The 20,988-nt window shown below is 38.6% G+C and overlaps 2 protein-coding genes across 2 annotated transcripts; both read left to right on the top strand.

The window, feature by feature from the left end:
• Positions 1 to 234: 234 nt before the first annotated feature.
• LOC309483646 (uncharacterized protein) lies at positions 235 to 6,581 on the top strand. Its single transcript, XM_082149572.1, has 2 exons — positions 235 to 757; positions 2,792 to 6,581. The coding sequence occupies exons 1-2, from the start codon at positions 376 to 378 to the stop codon at positions 6,415 to 6,417; spliced, it is 4,008 nt and encodes a 1,335-aa protein (XP_082005698.1). The 5' UTR covers positions 235 to 375; the 3' UTR covers positions 6,418 to 6,581.
• Positions 6,582 to 9,768: 3,187 nt separating this feature from the next.
• Positions 9,769 to 15,668, top strand: LOC309483550 (uncharacterized protein). Its single transcript, XM_082149439.1, has 2 exons — positions 9,769 to 10,208; positions 11,510 to 15,668. The coding sequence occupies exons 1-2, from the start codon at positions 9,845 to 9,847 to the stop codon at positions 15,658 to 15,660; spliced, it is 4,515 nt and encodes a 1,504-aa protein (XP_082005565.1). The 5' UTR covers positions 9,769 to 9,844; the 3' UTR covers positions 15,661 to 15,668.
• The last annotated feature ends 5,320 nt before the right edge of the window (positions 15,669 to 20,988 follow it).

Raw genomic sequence — 20,988 nt, 5'->3', positions numbered from 1 at the left:
AATCGAGAAGAAAAAATAAGTGAAATTTTTGTTGATATGTTTGTGATTTAAATGGACCCAGGTGGATATTTCTGCCTTTTTCTGTAAATTATAACAACCAGTTTACTGAAGAGTTAAAAAATGCATTAAATCTACACAAAAATGACGTGAATACATTCACATGTCTGACCACGGTTATCAATAAATCTACTAAATTAATAAAACATGTAAATCTTAGATGCAAGTAAGTCGCAGATTCGCACCCATCTACATTTATCGAAAGGTGTCGCTTTAAATGTAGTCGCAGAGGGCGCATGTGACGTAACCACAGGCTTCCAATCAATCGCTGGCTTCCATGTTTTTAGGGGTGGAGAAAAGAGAAAGAAATATGTGAAAATGGCTACTGTACTGTCTGAATCCGAACAACCATTAGATAATAAACTCATTAACGGTACACTCGCTGAAAATAAACCCGAACTACAACCTGCATCTGCTACAGTCGCTGATTGTGACGCGGAGGTTTGTGCGCAAGGCAGCGGCGTAAAGGGAACGACAGAGCCTGGTGTTCCGTCTTCGCCAGCAAGTGAAAATTCATCTCCACATGGCGCTGCTCTTTCACCACGCAACAAAGATGAATCAGGAATGCCATGTAATAGGAAATCTACGGTGGACGAGCAAAAGACGGATGTGCTTTTCGAAAATAACGGTGATCTTGTTTCAGCTGAGCCCGCAACGGACTGCGGGGAGACCTCGGATCGTTTGCACAATGAAAACATCGGTAAGTACAACTTTGCATCAAGGGCAGACAGTAAATGGCACGCAGCGCTCCCTTGAAGAGCGCATAGACTTTACACACACATATATTCAGCCGTGGGAAGATCATGCAGAAACTCGTGGAGCGTGTTTTTGGGGTGGCAGCAATTAATTACTCTGTAATTGGCTTGTTCTAACCCAATCAGAAACAAAACTGCTTGTTTAACCCTTTCATGCTTGTAAATTAAGATCCGTTATAGAGCTTTTAATTAGATAGAATTGCATACAACACCTCAAAAGGTCATTTAAATAATTTTTCCGCTTATCAGTTTTAATTAAAAAGAATGATTGAACTGTCCTTGTGAAACAAGCCATGTTAAAGAGCCTTTCTGACATAATAAAAAATAGCATATTTTTATTGTACGTAGAAATTTTGAATAGACATATCCAAAACGTTTATTACATACCTGTCACTCATAATATAATTATGCATAAGTTGCAATAAACACAAAATATATTGTATCTGTAGGTTTAAATCAATCAACAACCTTAAATCAATTCATCTCCATCATTTTTTTTATTTGTCATTCGCAATGCTTCATAACATTGTAGTTCTTTATCATATTAAAGTCATGAAGTACACAGCCCTGTACCTGATTTACGTCTAATTTTGAAATACCTTTTTTTTTTTGCTTCAAATCAAAGTTTGTAACGTTGTGATTCATCTTGTAACTGGTTGGCTTGGTTCATGGCTTATTCAGAATGAAATTGACCTTATTCAGAATGAAGTCATCATACTTCTACAGTGGTGAAGGGAAACTACAACAAATATAAATTTTGCATTCCAATTTGCGTCAATGGAAAAAGAAAAAAAGCTTTATGTTTAAATGACTACAAAAAAAAGGAGTAAAATATTGAGATAATGATTACATTGGTCAGAAGAAGAGATCAGATATAGCTCTTTACAAGAAAAAGTATCAGCTGCATGCATAGTTACCCACATTTGGTTTTTGACCTCTTAAAATGTGTACCAATTTACTCAAGGAGTCACATTGAGATGGAAATTAACCATATTGGTTAATTACAAAATAGTGGATTCATCAGTTAATATACATCCTTGACATCTAATATTTTGGCTTTCTTCTTAATTTATATATTTCTTTTACCAGAGAAAAATAAAAAATGAAACTGAAAATTTTTATCAGGGGACCAATGGTTGAGCTGAGACGGAATGACCTAGCAGTTTTCAGTTATATTCAGTTATAAAGTTTAGTGTTATGAATGTGCATAAAAAAATAAATAAAAAATTAAAATGTGAAAAACATTGATTTACAATGTTTATAACTGTTGAAATAGGGCCTACATCATCACAGCCTGAGAAAAGGCTCTTGAATCAAATGTTAGTTACACAGATGCTTGTTTTATCTAACAGTGCTTCTATAGGTTTCACGCATTTAGGTTTTAAACTTTTTTTTTTTTTTTTTATCAAAGTAAAATTCTAGTATCATCTTATTTTATCTATAGTTGCCCTATAAAATACCTCACGAATGTACAATCAGGCATGTGCCAGCTCTATAATGAAGGTAGATTTTAGCTGAAAGGTTGAATCATGTTATCAGCACAAGGGTATTTTTCATGAATGTCAGGGCACGTCACGTGTTTTAAATTTTATGCATTTATATAGTATATTAATTGCAATATTTGTTGGTCAAAACAATGGTTTACCTTTGACATTTTTGCAGTTTAATTAATTTGTATGTTTTGTAATTCTTGCTTGCTGAAATAGCTGAAAAGCTATAATAGACTGTTTAATGAGCATGTTGTCACACAAGCTCAGTGTGTATTTAGTTAACGTAAATGTAACTTTTTTTTTTCTTGGACAAAAACGGTAGTAGTATTTAATATCTTTTTAGACTTTTTATATTACCGTATCTACTCCTTTTTAAAACAGTGAATTGATCTAAATAGGTTATTGCAATTATAAATCTGAATGACTGCTACATGTTGTGGTTTTACATTACAAATTACTTCTAATGTTTTCGTTCCTGTCACTCCACAGGGCAAGAAAACAACAAAGACGAAACGGCAGACAAAACTATAGAAAATGTCAGCAAAGATTTAAAGCTTGTTAGAGAGGAGGAACACCCAGCAAAACAAGATGAAGAGTCGCCAAATGTAAGTGAAGAATCAAAGTCTCATGGAGAGGTAACACAAAGCACAGAAGTGGAGATGGAGGACAAAGGAGATCCTAAAAGCATTGAGAAGGTTAAGGACAACACAGAAGAGAAGGAAGCACAAAGCACAGAAGTAGAGACAGACGACAAAGGAGATCTCAAAAGCACGGAGAAGGATAAGGACAACACAGAAGAAAAGGAAGATGAATCTAAGAGTGACGGGACAGGTGTAGTTGTAAAACGAAGGAAAAGCCGCCTGGAATGCAATGAATGTGGTAAAAAGTTTACTCGCCGCGAAACATACAACCTCCATCGACACTTTCACATGCATCAGGATGAGCAGGCTTCCCTCGTTTGTAAAGAATGCGGCATCACTTTTCAGCATCGAAGTGACCTCATCAAACACCGCAGTATTCATAAAGAAAATAGCCAACCAAGTGTGTCTCATTCAGGACGCTCTAAGATTATGTACAAGGAACGGAGGAGATTTGTGTGTGAGCATTGCGGTATGTGTTTCTCGACAATGATGCGATTAAGGATTCATGCTTGTGAACAGACTGTGGAGAAGCCTTTTCGCTGCCCTCTGTGCCGCAAAGAGTTCCAGTATAGGGTGTCTATCAATGCCCACATGCAGAGTCACTCATTAGACAGTCCTTATCGATGCCTGGAGTGCAACAAAGGCTTTCAGAGTTTGGGGACGCTGCATATCCACCAACGATCCCACGCTGCACTGAAGCCGTATGAGTGTCCAGATTGTAGTATGGTCTTCAAGCATCGCTACGTTATGGAGGACCATCGACGCAGGCATGTGGATGAAAGAGCCCACCTGTGCAAAATCTGTGGGAAGAACTTCAAATACAGCAGCCTTTTGCAACAGCACCAGTATCTCCACACCGGCCGAAAGCCTTACCACTGCTCATACTGTGGAAAAACATTCGCTTTTGCGCAAAACATGCGAGCACATAGTCGACAACACAAAAAGATCTCGGCTAGGTCTGAGGCACGTGTTGCAAACCATGATGTATCTCTTGTGGGGCAAGTAGGTAAAGAAAACGCAAATGTTGAGCAGCAGCGCAACTGTCCTCTATGCCCTCAAGTTTTTTATAAAGCTCCTGATTTAAGAGCACACATGTTAATCCATGAAGCAGAGTATGAAAGAATGAGTAATGGCAAGAGATTCGATAAGGTCTATGCATGCCAGTATTGTCCTCTCAAATTCCAGACAGAATCTCTCCTGCAGTCCCATTCGCAAACACATATGACGAACATTTTGGGTATCAACACAACACATATCACAAATCAGGTTAAAGCAGTACTTGAAAAGCAGGATATTGGAATGGATGAGGCAGATATTGACAGTATGTCAGGAGTAGGGGGTTTGGAGAACCAAACAGAGAAGAAACCGTTCAGGTGTCGAGACTGTGGAAAGTGCTTTCGTTACCGTTCAGTGTTAGAGCTCCACATGCGCATACACAACAAGGGCTACCAGTGTCAAGTTTGTAAAAAGTCCTTTAGATTTAGTAGCTATTTGCAGCAGCATTCGATTATCCACACCGGCAAAAAGCCATACAAATGCCCAGACTGTGGTAAGGATTTTGCATTTCATCATAACATGAAAACACACCAGCGGCTGCATCAACAAAAGCCGTTTCGCTGCACGCAGTGCCGTAAGGGCTACAGCGATGAGAGTCAGCTCCAGCGGCACATGCTTTCCCATACAGGAGAGAAACCTTACAAGTGTCATTTGTGTGACAAGAGCTTTGCTTTGGCCTACTTGCTCCGAGACCATCTAAACACTCATACGGGGGAGAGACCCCACCGCTGCCAGGAGTGTCATAAATCATTCCCTTGGCTTAGCAGTCTGCTTGTGCATCAGAAGATTCATATGCGTAAACGGCAAGGTCAGAGTCACAGTTATTCACTGTCCATACATTCTCAAAGAGGTAGAGTAAGTACCGGCAGGAGAGGTAGGCCAAGGTTAGATCGAGATATTGGAAGGACGGCACCTCTACATGGTAGAATCGTATCAGAAACACACTTGCCAAATGTGGTTCCACAACAATCCAGTAGCTTCGATGCAAATAGACGTGAACACATGCAGCTAAGATCGCAGCACTTGCAGACGAGAAATCATTCCCAGCAGGTTCCGTTGCAGCAAGAATGGCAGCTACAAATGGCGCCTTCATCAGAAGAGCTGCTACTCTGTCAGAAATCCACAAGTTCATTGGACGCTCAGCCCTCTAATGCAGTGCAGGTGCAGTGGCCAGGAAGTCACCTTAAGACGATCTTGCCTAAATGCGAGGGTCTCCCAGAGCTCATGCATCAGCAACAACATTCTCAAGCAAGTGTACCCATGTCAACACAACCTAATCATTACTCTGAGATAAATGTATCTGAAGCAGAGCAAAAGGGCAAGCATCCTTCTCTTTGGGTGAATACACCAAACTCCACTCTGCAGAAGACCTCATCAGAATCACAACACCACATGGACAGGCCTTCACCTCTGAATGTGAAAATGCAGTCACCGAGGTCCATGCAAGACCCGCAGCAGTCGCAATGGCCAGTACTCTGTGATTCAATGCAAACATCTAATCCAGAGCTGTTCAATAATTCGTCAGAAGATGGTAAAGGAACTGTTGACTTAGAAGCACCACCCAACAACAAATCTGATAAACTCACTCATGATTTGCAAATGCCAAATTCCTCTGGTCTGGCTAAAACAGAAATGGGTCAGGCTGGTGGTATAGTGATATCTGCTGGTGCTTCCGTTCTACCGAATACTAATCCATGGGGAATCAAAACATCTTTAGAAATGTCTACAACTGTGAGCTTACAAGAAATACCTGGGGATGGGTTAGAGAAGCAGCAAAGCAGAATAATCCAGCACTTGCCTCAACAAATGCAGCTACAACAGCAGCTTCTTCAACAGCAGCTTCATCAGCCACAACTCCAGGAACAGCCTCAAATACCTCCTACTTGGGTTAGTGCAACTCCCCCAAACCAGATGGGACCACTGAACATTCCGTTTGCACCAGCTCATTTTCCTCTTGGTGACAGAACTCCAATGTGGGGGTTTCAGGCAACTCCAGTTGTTTCCCAAGCCCTTGTAAATGGACCAGTTCAACAAGGCCACATCCAACAGCACGTAACTCTAATTTCTGGCCAGCGGATTCCTTTAAATAGCCCTCCATCTTTTATCTCACCACCTTTTCCTCCACCAGCTCTAAATTTACCTGCTCCTCATCCAATGCATTCTGTTGGAAGGCAAATTCCAGGTCCGTTACCACAAGGCATCTTCTTCACCTCACAGGGAAACATAAATGAGATGCCACTCATGCCACAAGTAACAAACTTACCTCAGTATGCCCAACAAACTGATCTACACAAAATGGGGAATAAAATGCCTTTTGCCCCGGATCACCTGTTCCAGTGCATGATATGTGGTTGTTCTTTGCCTGGAGAACTAGAATTACAGATGCATTATATGCAACATGCACAGCGAGATGTCTGAGTTAGATTTTTAGAAATGATATACATACAAAACAACAATAGCTCAGTTTAGACTGTCTCTTTGCTGTTTTACTGTAAATTGCTGTCAAGCTGCTGGAGTGTGTCATGATGATTTAAAATGTATTAATGTTTTTATTCAGTTATTAAATTTTCCAGCTGAACTTATATATTAGTTTTGTGTGCTTTGTTACCCTCATGCAATAAACCACACAAACTAAATTAATATTTGTTTGTTTTTATTTAATTTGAAGACCCCCTGTGGTGAAAATCAAGTTTTTAATGTTGGTTATATGTCTATGTGGTGTTTTTAATATGCTTTAAGACAAACAATGTGCAAAGTCATAAGTCAACACCATTGCTAAGTATTTTTTCCTTAAAACTGCAGTGAAAAAAGATGGTGTTTGAAATAGCTGACGTTTCTGACGTCACAAACTACCTTGTAACCAATCACATCAACGTGCGTGCGGGCTTTAGCATATTATTAACTGTCATATTATTAAGTGTTGCAAAGCAGGGGAGTCTCAAGAGAAGCCAGCTAATCCCGGTATATTTTTCTGCTGAAATGAAAAATCTGATTCATTTAGCAATATAGTGGGTGAATTATGTACTGTATATGATGTACATTACGATGTTATGTTGAACTAAAGCCTATGTCTTTATCCACTGAGCTTCTAAGTTGTTCAAAGCGTATCTTAGGATGCTGATTTTTAGAAGGCAGCTGACTGACTCTAAGATGGCGAACGGGAACATGGTTTGTGTAACATAACACATTATTAGCTGTTTGATAACGTAGTCAAGCAAAAGGCTTATCGTATAAATTGTCGTTATGTGTCCAATGTTGTAGAGAGCCATGCATAAAACGCATTCCCATTCTGATACATCGGCTTGTACAGCTGGTGTGAGTGAGTGGAGGCGGGACTAATTTGCATATTCATAGATTTGTGCATATTAAATGAAGAGTGTAGAGTTATATTAAAGCTATTTTAAGGCATGAATAAAAAAAATTCACAGAAAAAAAAAAAAACGTTTAAATATGTCATTTTGGTGATCAAAGATGAGTTTTAAGGGATCCAATTATTGTGTACAGGGGACTTTAAAGAACTGCAGTGTTTGTGTAACTTCAACTCATGTTGATATTCAAATTCATAGTCAACCACTTTTTTGCCTTAAACTTTTTTGCTCTATTCAGAAATTGTTATCTCATGGTCAGCATGATGGAGTTCAAATAGGTTTTCAGATTCACAAGGAGTGCTGATTATTTCTAAATTAGTAAGCATTACTCCAATAAACGTTAATAACGAGTGAATGAGTTCATGTATTTTGGACTAAATTTTAAATAGAAGTAATTGTCATAACCTTCTAAAAAGTTGTAATACATTTTTTCTTTTTCTCAAGTTTAGATTGTTTTTACTGTTGTTATACTTTTAGGATTAATATAAAATAAGACAAAAATAAATAAAAAATCATTTAAAATATTAATAGTAATTTAATGTTTCATTTAAAGTCTGAGGATGTTGATGAACTGCTTTTAAAAAATTTTTTTTTTTATAATAGTTGTTTAAATTTATGTAAACATTTAATAAATTGGACGTATTTCATCATTTGACCTGTATACCATACACTATACCAGATCAATATGGTTATTGTTAAAACTATGTATGTTGAAGTTTCAAGTCATTGAAATGCCTGATTTTTACTACCTCTATCCAGTGGTCTCAGCTTGATCGAATCAAGTATGTGTCTGGGTAGTACTGTTGTGTATGCTGAGTGCCCTCGTCATCTCAAAAATGTTTTATTAACAACACACACACATGTTGGTATTATTATGAGGACTTTACATAGGTGTAATGGTTTTTATACTAAGCTCTATCATTATAATGACATTTTCTATCCCCTTACCCTAACCCCACCCCTAAACATAAACCTCACAGAAAACTTTCTGCGTTTTTACATTTTTCATAAAAAAAAAAGCTATTTGAATTACTAGGACAGCCATCCTCATAATTTATGGGATAGAGACCTGAAACCTGAAAGATTACATATTAGTTGGTTTATATTTTAAACATTGTACAGGAAGTATAAACACTGAATATATTATATAGGGTACAATGGGGCGAAAGGCACACCTAAAGGAAATAAAAATTTGCTTTTCACTACTCCAATAGAGTATGATTGTAGAAAAAAAAATTGAATATTGAACATTGATGGAGCAATAGCTTTTGTGTGAAAATAAGTGGAAAAGCTATTTATTATCATGTTCCTTTATCCCAAACAGCAGGGGCGCTGTTTGCCCCAAATGCCATACAATTATTGGAAAACAGTTGCTTTGCCTTGAGCAACACTGAAAAACATTAACAAGAAATTTGTATCGAAATATAGTAATTTTATCGATTCACATTTGCTACATCTACAACATTTTAAAAACATGAAATAGATCAAATTAATCAACTTTGCATTGCTGTCCTAGATCGCGGTAAGGATCAGCCGCATTTCCACGTGCGTAGTCAAATGCGGATGTTATGAAAAGTACTGAGCTGATTTTTTTGTGCCATAGTTGTTTTAAAGAGAATAAAGTCAAATGCGCCTTTTCCCCGCTGCGCCTGTAGCCCAGTTGTACCCTATAGGCGGTAGGCCTATATTATAGCGTAGATTGCTGCCATGGCCATTTTGAACTGGATTCTTTTGTTATTCTAGAATGTACATGTACACCTGAAATTCATCCTGCCCACATCCCATCCACATTCAAATCGCAGAACGTTTTTGTCTTCTTGGAGAATTTTATATACGAAACACAATCATCGCTAAGTCTATTATTTCCAATTATTCAAATACCACATCCACATGAAGCCTACAAAAATAAATGGACAACGTTTTTCACAATCGACACAGATATCACCATTTACAAAAGTAAATGGACAACGTTTTTCACAATCGACACAGATATAACCATTTATCTGAATATACATAATAAAAAATGCATGTGAAAAGTAAAAAAAAAAAGGAGATTATAATTTAGATACATGACATGACCGCGAAATTACAAAGAACGTCCGGGCCGCTAAACCCCGCCCATTTTAAATCTCTACCATGATAAAACATTTATTATTTAATTCCTTACTATTTAATGTAGATATAATAGTTGTAATAAATGAATATCGTATTATCACATATTATTATATCTAACTATTCTATATCTTATATGATCATACAGCGCCTAAAGATAATATATATGAATTTGTTCAGGCAGACGTTGCGTGCTAACCATCATGGAGCCAGAAGGAACGTAGCCTAATCAATATTCATGAGCTAACCTTTCGCCATAGTAGGTTTCGTAAATGTGCCTCCCCCCAACAACAACACACTGTCCTTTACCGCGAAAAGTGCGGTGCCTTTCCCATCGAGGAAAGCCTGAGCTGGCTAGAGCCATTATGGCTGCGGTTTATTCTGAAAAGGAGTGCAGTTTGCAATCAAATAATGAAAGTTTGTCCTCTGAATATGAGAAAGGTTCAGCCCAAGAGGTAAACATCGATCCAGTGAGCAATAGCAAAGCCTGTAATGCTAGAAACACGGACGAAGAAATGGAATCATTTCCCCGTGGCCCAACATTAAAAGCCCAGGGCCACGCCGAAGTTGTTGCAGCCAATGCTGCAGTTCCACCCATGAAGATTAAAGCAGAGCAAGTGGAGGAAGATGAATGTGTGGTTGTACATATGGACGAGGTGGAGGAAGGAGATTTGGCTGATATGTTTACCAGTACAGGAGACTCGTCTGAGAGAGATGGAAGTACCGAAGGTAAGCAACTTTTTTTGTTGTTGACAACCTATTTTTTTACAGTCTATGTTGACAACACCGACCTTTCAGTTAGTCCCTAGCTACTAGTTATCTTTTACCTTGAAAACAAAACAAGATGGTATATAAAGTCACCTAAAATTAAATGAACACCATCTTCCACATTTTAGGAGCTACACACAACCTTTGCATCATATTTTGTTTTCATATAATTAATTAAGACGTGCATCTTACTTATTATGTTTTATATTTTGCGTTAAAACCGCTGGGTTAATTTGCACCAGCGGATACGCGTCGTCATGAGGAATGACAAAACAGCAGCAGTACTGCATGTCCATGAGGAATTTTTAAATAAATTTTTTTAACATGTTCTGCTTGCTGCCTGTCATTATATTTTAGTATATGGTTGACTGATTTTGGCTGGCATTTCACAACGCTGAGATTTTCGTCTTAGACTAATAGAAAGACTTTGTCATTTGCAAACCAGCTGTGCAGACATTGTAGTAGGCAACGAGATGTTAGCTACTGGTTTATTTAATCTGCTCCACCTTAATTTATATCGCAGTATCACCGTGTTGCAGTAGATGGCAGTCTTTACTCAACTTTTGAATTGCGCATGTGCGTTAAAGAATAATAGAAAGGCGAATTAAAATGTTGTTTTAAGCCACGGTTTTCCGTGTTTGAATTCTCTATATAATATGTTTGTGAAATGTATTTTAATATTTTATTAATTATCATAATAATGTGGATAATTGGATCATATCATCATGGTCGATATCAGAGGTGGAACAAATAATTCGAACCAGAAGCCGCATTGTTACCTGGCAACAGGTTTCTTTAACAAAGCTGCCTGCCAGATCGTCTTAATTGACACTTGTGGAAAATTTAAACAATGAAATCATTCTAACCTTTATTTTGTAGTTTTATTGATGTTTTTTTCTTTTTAAGATTAAGTTTTTATTTCTTATTAAGAACAGACGTTGCATAAAAAACAGTAGATTGTATTTCTGTTTTGTTTTTTCCTGATCATTTGTAATGCATAATTTATTTCTGATGGTTGCAAAACACTGATTTGTTATCCTATTCCTTTCCTCTGTTAAAATTGACATTAATACATTATTTCCACTTTAAGATTATAAGCTTATAGTTTTTTCCATCATTATTTTCTTTGAACATTTGGAGTAAAGGGGGCTTTTTTCAGTCTTCTCATTTTAATTTGTTGGCTCTGTACACTGTTTATTTTTTTCTCTCCTCTGGCCACAGGACTCACCCTGACCTCCCATTTTCCCCTCTTGTATTTTTAGGGGATGGGCCATTTCGCTGTGAGGATTGCAGTGAGGCATTTGGGAACAAGGAGGATTACTTAGAGCATCGCAGCGAGCATATCCATGATGGACCCATAGTCTGCCTGGACACAGATTCGCAGTGGGATGACCTGCTCATCTCGACTGACGGAGGCCGAAGAACGTTGTTCTGTGCTCTGTGTGGACAAAAGTTTTCAAGCTCGAAAGGCTTTTTCACCCATCAATTGAAGCATCGCAATCAAGACATTAAGCAGGGGATAGGTGACGGCTTTGGTGAGGGTGCAGTAAGACAGAAGCTTTTTGAATGCAAGGATTGTGGTAAAGCTTTTTCCACTATTGGTCAGTGTCTCAACCATCAGCGTTCTCATAAGCAGGCCTCAAAGTCTGTTTTTCATCAGCTTGCTCATCTAAAGAAAAAGTCATTTCAGTGCCCCACCTGTGGACGCTGTTACTCTCGGGCTTCGGCTCTTGACGCACATCGTCGTTGTCATGAGGTAAAGCTGGTGAAATCCAAAACCTGTGAAACTGAGAAACCTCTGCCACTTAATGAATCTCCAGGTCAAACTGAAGACAATGGCACAAGCTCTGAACAGACTGAGGAACATGAGCAAAAAGTTTTTCAGTGCTTCTGTGGCAAATCTTTTCGCACCATGTGTGGTCTCGGTACTCACCAGAGATTCTCAACCAGCTGTTCGGAAGGGAAGGTGAAGGAGGAAATTAAGCATTCATTTGTTTGCTCTGAATGTGGCAAGACCTTCGTTAGCTCTGTGGCTCTGTTGTGCCATCAGCGTTGGCATAAAAGACGGGCACAACTTGTCTGCAATGGCCAGCCATATAAATGTACAGAGTGTGGCAAGGTCTTCACTTCCCTCACGTTTTACAATAAGCATCAGCGATTGGCGCACAGTGAAGAGCTGCCAGCGAAATCATTCCTTCATCAAGTTATTCAGCTCAAGAAGAAGGCTTTTGAGTGTCAGGAGTGTGGTCGTCGGTTCTCGCGAGCTTCTGCCCTGCAGTCGCATCAGCTCTGTCATACTGATGTCTTCGGGGACATCATGGAGAAGAAGCTTGAGATGAGCACAGCCACTCACACATTAAAAATAAACCAGAATGATAATGCTGACAGTGTGGTTATTCATTCTAAGGAGACCTCACATGCTCAAGTTCAAAAGAAAGATTTTAACTGCACCGATACAGTAGAAGAGTATGGGGCCATAGATGTTGATTATGAAGTTGTCCATATCACAGCTTCAGATGATTATGAGAACAACAGCGGTTTCTCTCAGGATCAAAATCCTGATCTTGAGTTAGTGTGTGAATCAGACCAAGAGGAAAAAGATGACTTGGGCTTCAATTTGAGTCAGACAGCTGAATCCACCTCCTCCTTGCAGTTGAATCCAGAGATTGATGTCAAAATTGTACAGATTGATTATGAGCATTTAAATGATGAACCATTAACAAATGCAGAACTCGTGAGCAAAAGCCGTCCTCAAGAGGCAAAGTATAATTGTCCTCACTGTGATCGTAAATTTGTCAAGGGTTCGTCCTTGCGCTGTCACATACTTTGGCACAAGGGATGCATGGGAAAAAAATCAGATAGGAGACAGAAGTTTGACGTAGTGACGCCAATAAAGAAGGAACCTTTAGCATGCGATGTTTTTGTCCATGAAAGTCCCTCCAAGAGTGCTCATTGCTTTAACACAGTAAAGCATGAGGATAAAGTGGCGTACAAGTCTATTTCATACCAACTCGAAAATCTGCAGAAGAACAACATTAAATGTGAAGAGTGTGGCATGTGTTTTTCCAGACTATCTGCATTGCATTCTCACCAACAGAATCACAATAGAAAAAAAAAGACCTTTGCTTGTGTGCAGTGTGACAGGAGCTATGTGACCGCAAGTGGTCTGTACAACCATCAAAAGGTTTGCTCTGGCGGTGCCAAAGACGAAAAGACAAAGAATTTCAACCCAACCAAGTCACTTTTGGGCCCAAAGGTTTATCACTGTAAAAAGTGTGGTAAAGGTTTTTGGTCTTTGGGAGCTTTCTGTCATCACAAACAAAACCACTCGGAGTGTGCACATTTCGAGACAAGGCCCCCTGGTACGCCTGACACTGAGAACTGTCACATACGACGAAAGAAAAGGGGTCGTAGGGGTGGTTATAAAAGAGTGCACCCTATGAATTCAAGAGAGGAACATATATGCGAGGTGTGCGGCAAATCATACCACATGCTAGCTTGTTTTCTTAAACACAAACTTGTCCATGACACCCAAGGTCTCCAACCTGCTGTCAAATCTTTTGACTATCAAGTCCAACAGTTGAAAAAGAACTCCTACCAATGTCCCGACTGTGCAAAGGTTTTCTCCCGTGCCATGGCCCTCCAGTTTCACATGAAAAGTCATGGTTATGAGACTGGCCTTCCTTTGATGGACTCTGACTCCTCTGAGCGACCTCAATGCCCGACATGCTACTCTTATTTTGCATCTGAGTCGATTCTACAAAATCATCAGAAGCACTGTTTAAAACCAGAGGACAATGTGGAATTTCCACAAGAATGTGTTGAGATAGAGGAGCAAGAGACATCCTCCCAAAAAGCTAAAGATGTTTTTGACACTTCTCATTCAACTGATTCTAAAAAAGAACAAAACACGCCTTTAGCTTCAGATTTGAAATACAAATGTCAAGAATGTAGCAGAAGCTTTTCGGTAATTGGTGCTCTAAATTTTCACAAGCGAATTCATCGTAAAGGTCACCAATCTAAAAAGTTGAAATCCAGTTCGGCAAAGCCATTGAAGCTTGGTAAAGTAAAGCCAGAGAAGTGTTTGGCAAAATCGTCTTTTGTTTGTGCCGAATGTGGAAGATATTTTAGCACCAATTCAGCTCTTGGCACTCATAAGCGGTGGCACAAGGACAAAAAATTTGCCAGATTTCTCTCAAAGACCAATAAGATACGCTCAAAGAAAAGTGTGGATGGTGGACCTTATTTATGCAATTTATGCGGGAAAGGATTCTTCTACCTTTGTGTTCTTCGCCGCCATCAACTACATCACCCTCGCATGGAGGCTCAACCCCAAAAAGAGCACGAAGTTGCTGAATCAAATGTTTTTTTTACCTGTCCAGATTGTCAAATGTCTTTCTCAAGTGGGTCTCTTCTTACAACTCACTTTGCAGACCATCACAGCAAGCCTACTGAGACCGAGAAACTACAGTCTGAAATCCTCTCTACAGATGAGTCGGGTCCACCCGTCAAACTATTATACACATCCAAAATGGATGTCACCAATCGAGAGAAGACTAAGGTACAACACTTTCAGTGCTCACACTGTGATAAGAGCTTCTTGAACATACGTGGCCTTCGTGCGCACAAATGGCAGAAACACCACAAGGTTAGTGAGCAACCCACTGCCTCTATAGAAGAGCGCTCTGCATATGTTAAGCCCTTTGCTTCTGAAGGGTCCCTTCGTAAAACGTCCGGTAAGAAAGAGCTGAAAGCATCTACGGAGGAGGATCCCGTACAGCACAGTCGAAATTTTGAATTTGCTAAATGTTTTTTCAAATGCGATAAATGTGCTAAAGCGTTTCCCAGTGAGGAGCAGTTAAACGCTCATAAGGAGGTGGCGAAGACTCGTCCGCACTGCTGCGCTCTTTGCTGCCGTGGTTACTGGACTGAAAACCAGCTGCAGCATCATCTCGCATGGCACAACGAAGTGCGCCGGCGTCTCCCAACTGAGCTGCGATACAGACTGAGTGCTTCCCTGGCACCTGGGCCTTCAGACAACCAGCAGGCTTTATCACACAGATCTGAGTCTATAGTCAAGCTGCCTGTAGCTCTTGTAAGTCCACAAGCGAATAGTCATAAATGTCAGCAATGTGGAAAAACCTTTTTGTCACCTCGTGCGTTGCAGCAGCACCAGACTCTTCACAAAAACGAGGAGCCGTACCATTGTTCGTTGTGTTCACAGACATTTAGTGATATCAGAAATCTTATCGACCACCATCAGGAGTGCTTGGGTGATAAAGAGCTAAAGGACAGTAGCTCAGCTTCTGAAGTAAGAGGCGCTGCTAACCTGACTTGCATTGAGTGTGGTATTTCCTTCAAACAGGAAACAGAACTGCATCAGCATTATATTGAACATGCACGTGGGTTCTAAAACTTATGCATGGAGAGGGATATTGGTATCTGATACATTGTTTACTGCACCTGCACTGATTTAATTGAGGACTTGATTCAAGAGTTGTGTTACCTGCTGTGAGTGTTAGTATACAGTAGAATAACCGTATGCTTAAGGAGTAAGGAAAATGCCACAATCAGCTTTTAAATTCGACATTTTTGCTGAAATTGTTGTAAAGAGAAAGGTCTCTGCTGATTTCAGAGCATTGTTACAGATGTTCTCTAAACCAAATAATCTGTTGTAATTACTTGCATAAAAGCTGTACATTTCTATGATTCCCTTTAAAATCTTGTTAGATTTCTGCAAGTGTTTCAAGAGCATCTCTTTGATGCTTTTCAATCTATTTAGAGGTTTTTAAAAGATTTATTTTCCCTCTTTTTTTGACTGCTCAATTTAGTGTCTCTTTTTGTTTTTTTGTTTTTATCACCTGGCTTGTGCTTGTAAAGGGTCCTTAATTTAAACTACCAAGGTGTTTGCTGATTATTTTTTGTACATGTTATTTAAAAAATTGCTTGAAGATCTTTTTTGTAACCATTAGCCTACAGCTTAAGTCTCATGTGTGGTCATGCTAAACTTTGATTTGGGATCTGTACAGCATCTGTTAATGCTAGTGCCATTGCTCCTTTATTGCTATTGACATCACCATTTCTACAGTGAAAACCACAATTCTGTTGCATTTAGGTTTCGGTTTGCATTTTAAAACTTTTCATCTTTCTACTTTTTGAAAACATTTGGGGTTTAATGTTTCTCTTGAAAATGAAGACAATTATTTCCTTTCTAGATATAATGTTATACGTTCCTTGTGAAATTGCCCTGAAGTCATGTTAATGACATTAAGAATGTATGAATAAGATGCAAATGGCAAAGCAGAGGCAGGGTTTTTTGTGTAGGTATGGCATTATGAATCATAAAGAAAATGGCAAATGATTTGAACAACCGAATCACCTTGTGATATTAAATTGAACATTTATATTAACATTCCATTTTGTTGTCTTGTCTGGTTGGTGAGTGTGAAGGTTTATGGGTTGGTTTGTTAATAAAGGACCATCTTTTAATTCCCTTATGAAGTTGATTCATTGGTCATAATTTCAGCAAAAACTGTCTATTATTTTACCTTGTAGATGTTCACGTAGCCATAGCCTGTTTAATCTCTCCTCTCCCACTCTTATTAATATGTAGCTGATATGTTGGCTGTTATACATGACTGATGAACTTTACAGTGGTGGAGGTACTCTTTGAATGATGTCACTGGAAAAGTAAACTGATAAATATTAACATGATTAGTATATTTTACCAGCAGATTTATTTTGAATGTTATCTTACATGCAAATATTTGTTGTAGCTGGCTAATAAAACCGCAATGTCTGTATCATGTAGTGTGTGATTCTAAATACATCCTACCACACTACCATTTTTGAGACACCTGGATGACCCATTAAAGTTGCCAAAATTATTCTCTTTACAAAAAGAACACTGAATGTAATAGTGTATTCTACATTGTACTTAAACTGACCTTCCATTTCCAGAGTAACAAATTCTTAACTTCCCAATATGTGAATGTATTTGAGATAACTAGAAGCCACATGCTGAAATACACTTTTTAACTTGTGATAATGTCCCTGAAACTTTTTTTTTTTAATGTGTACTAGGCAGTACTATGCATGCTTTGCTCTTTTATTGATATCAACGTCGTCTTACTGACGTTTCATACTTTATCTCTTCTGTAGTGAAGATGCACAGCATGAGATGTCAGGTCTGTGGGCAGCAGTTCACTCTTTGTGAACGCGTGAAAGAAAAGAGACAAAATAAGAAAAGGCAGGTGGAATCTGTCTCTAATGGAAATGACAACGGCCTGGGATATGTTACAAAAAAGAAAAAAGTGAAAGAATCTTTTGATGGTTCTTGTCAGATAAAACCGCCTGAGATCTTCACCACCTGTCCTGGTGTTGCTATGTTGTCAGAGGAAGAAAAGCCAGTGTATGTGAAGGCAAACAAGTTCTACGCCTGCGCTGTCTGCGGGAAGGTCTACTCCTACCTCGAGTCTTTCAGAAACGGTACATAACAACAGCCTGAAATCTGCTGTAAAACATGTAAGAAAGCTTTCAACCGTTATTTCTCTCTCACACTTCATCTAAAATTAAGCAAGCAGTGTGTTCCTAAAGAGCCTTCCATCCTTCACTGTGAGCTGTGTGATCAATCTTTTGCCTCTGCTGTGGCATTCGTGAACCATCAGCAAATGCACAAGCAGAAGCCCTTCTGGTGTGATGTATGTACTAAAGGTTTCAGAAGTTCAGAGGGATTGAAAAGACACTTGCATGGCCACGACAACAAAAAACACGCATGCAACATTTGCTAGAAGTCCTTTCGGGTTTTAGTCGAACTTCGGAACCATTACATTGTTCACACTGGTGAACCAGGTCTTACTAATGTGACCTTTGCCACAAGAGTTTCTTGCAACTAGGAAATCTAATTACCCATTGGAAAAAAACACCAGGGCCCGTATCCCTAAAGATTCTGAAAATCCTCTCAGAGAGCTCCTAACTTAACCTAAAAATTCCTTGCCAGGAGTTTTAGCTTAGAAGTGATTCCAGAACATTTTCAGTGAACTCTGAGCAAGGAATGGTTGGAAAATCCTATCTTAGTGAGGAGGTGTGGTTGACCCCGTTGCTAGGTGTCATCATTTCAAAAGCCGTGATTGGTTGATCCTACAAGTTTGATGAAAATGAACTTTTGGTGATAATGAGCAAAGGATGTACCCTCAAATCAATAAACATAATTATACACTCTAATCTTATGCAGACTGTAATTGTAAATAATATTTCACATTCAAGAAAATATCTGGAAAATGAATGGTAAGCTGTAGGGGTTATAGCCTAACATTAGAATCTAAAATATGTGAAAACTTAAGCTCATTACACCCTGTTCAAATAATGATTCATGTCTTATTTGCTCATATTAATATCCTAGCTGGCATATTTTGTACTTTCACTCCCATATGGACCCCATTGAAAACAAGATGGCCTATCTCAAGGGGCTGTCCTTAATGAAGTAGAAATTGCAACCTCAGTGTGGTCTTAACGAGGGTTACACGGCTCAGCTTTTATCAATGTCTGTGATTGCTGGCTGGTCTATTTATGAAGGCTTGTTAACAAATATCCTACAAACACAGAAAATGGAGAAAAAAAGGTTTTGTGCAGCTGCTTAGGGGAACTCCTAAGCCACTAAAAGTCCTCTTCCCTGCTCTTAGCAGATCTCGCCTTAGGAGCCCTTTTAAGCGCTAGGAATCTTGAGGAATAGCTTTTATATTAACGGGGATTTTCGTGTCACTTTTAGGGGAAATTCTAAGAAAACGTCATGACTCTGAGAATTTTCTTAGAATTTGGCCGCTAGGAGCCACTTTTTGCACAAGGGGATACGGGCCCTGGATGTCTTTAAAGAAGGAGATGTTCCCCTTGGAAGAAAGGACACTGGTTTTAGAGGAAATAATTGAGTGTCAGTTATGGAAAAAGTCATTTTAGGAGTAATTAATGTTTTCAATCAAGAAGAGGAAATGAAAAAGGACCCAGAGGATGAAGACGGGGAAGTGGAAATCAATGCCAACAACACTAAGAGCGATTCATCTGACTCCTCATCAGATGAAGAACAAAAACATTTAAATGAGGCACAGGAAGACAATTTGCAAGTGCAGGAAGTTGAGGGGGACAGGGAGTGTATTGAATGTGGTTCACATTTAGTTGGGGAGTCTGAGCTTCATTATATGCATTATATGAAGCATGCAAGTGAGGAAGTTTGATACACAGTATGCTTGTTATTAATGTGGCATTTTATGTGACTCTCTCTTTACTTAATGACTTAATTTGTCTTGATGACAACCAAGTCTGTTAGATAATGCAAAAATATAGTTTTGGGGGTCTTGGATGATATTGGTTTAATCAAGATTGTTGTACTTCATTGCTTAACACTGTTTTTTGTGAGGCCTTAATTTTAATAAGCAATAGATTTTGACACTAACATTTGTCACTGCTTTTTGCAGTTTTGACCTGTTCATGTTCATGTCTGTTTCTTTCTAGTGTAGTGAATAGAGAATCTTTGTTGGTTGAGAGTGGACTATTTTTTGTTACCGAATATTTAAAAAATTTTTTGGGGATTTCATGTGTTGGATCAAGGCATTATCAATACACCATGTGATGTTAATCATAGAATTTATCTTGAGTTGATTAAACAGTTAAATAAATAATAACTAAAGTTGTGCTTTACTAAAAACGTAAAAGCATTTTTGTTTTTAATAAAACTTTGTATGTACACTACCTTGGTTTTATCATGTTCATGGAAAACGGTGTGATAAGAATTGTTGTTCCAGGTGCTAATTTTCACTTATGAATCATTTGCTATGATCTTATTGGTTGTTTCTGTATGGTAAACCCCTTAAATCACTTAAAAAGTTGATGCAATTCTTGAACTTAGCAGAAGTTTTCTCTCCAAAGTTGTACTTCATTCCTCTGCAATGAAGACTATTGTGTTTGCTTTGCTGGCTGTGGCTGTGGGTATGTAGATTTCTCTTATTTATTATAATGTCAATTGTTAGTGTCTGCCTACACACTGACCTGTAAAATTCCTTAGTCTTTACTATTAATTTGAGACTTAAAATGTTGATTGATCAGATAAAACAGCAAAATATGAAAAAGAAACATCAGGTCAAGTAATCAGTTACAAAAGACACAACAAGCTTTAAAAAGTGATTTTATTTACTTTATTTTGGGCACTTTGTGAACAATTAAACATTCTTTTTATGAAGCTTGCAGTGCAGATGATAAAATCATTGGAGGTTATGAATGTTCGCCCAACTCCCAGCCCTGGCAAGTCTACCTTACTTACGATAATGGGGAGCGCTGGTGTGGAGCATCTGTGATTAATGAAAGATGGGTCGTTTCTGCTGCTCACTGCTACATTTCGTGAGTATATCATACATTTATGTTAAACCTCATCAATCTCCTTTTTCCCTATAGAGCAACTTTTTTAAAAAGGACTAATCGCAGTTTCATGTTAACGTGTGTATACACTGAAAATTATGATTGTAAAATGTAACAGATACAGGATTTTTAAACCAAAGGCTGTGAAAAAGTTACACATTCAATTCTAAAATAAAGATTAGTACATTAATCAAACATTTGAGACTATCCATAGACATAATATGTAGGTAGGCAATATTGCTGGTAAAAGATGTAGGCCTATTAGAGCCCATGCAGTAATATCTTAGTTTTTTTGTCAAATAGAGCTTCTCGTCTTACTGTCCGCCTGGGAGAGCAC

Source organism: Leuciscus leuciscus (genome assembly GCF_965113295.1).
Source record: "Leuciscus leuciscus genome assembly, chromosome: 20".
In the NCBI taxonomy this organism is placed as follows: Eukaryota; Metazoa; Chordata; class Actinopteri; order Cypriniformes; family Leuciscidae; genus Leuciscus; species Leuciscus leuciscus.
This window is presented reverse-complemented; position numbering and strand designations above follow the sequence as displayed.

Coding starts and splice junctions, on each gene's coding strand:
- LOC309483550 (XM_082149439.1), top strand. CDS start 9,845: ATGGCTGCGGTTTATTCTGAAAAGGAGTGCAGTTTGCAATCAAATAAT. Junction 10,209..11,509: donor GAGAGATGGAAGTACCGAAG/GTAAGCAACTTT, acceptor TTGTATTTTTAG/GGGATGGGCCATTTCGCTGT.
- LOC309483646 (XM_082149572.1), top strand. CDS start 376: ATGGCTACTGTACTGTCTGAATCCGAACAACCATTAGATAATAAACTC. Junction 758..2,791: donor TTTGCACAATGAAAACATCG/GTAAGTACAACT, acceptor GTCACTCCACAG/GGCAAGAAAACAACAAAGAC.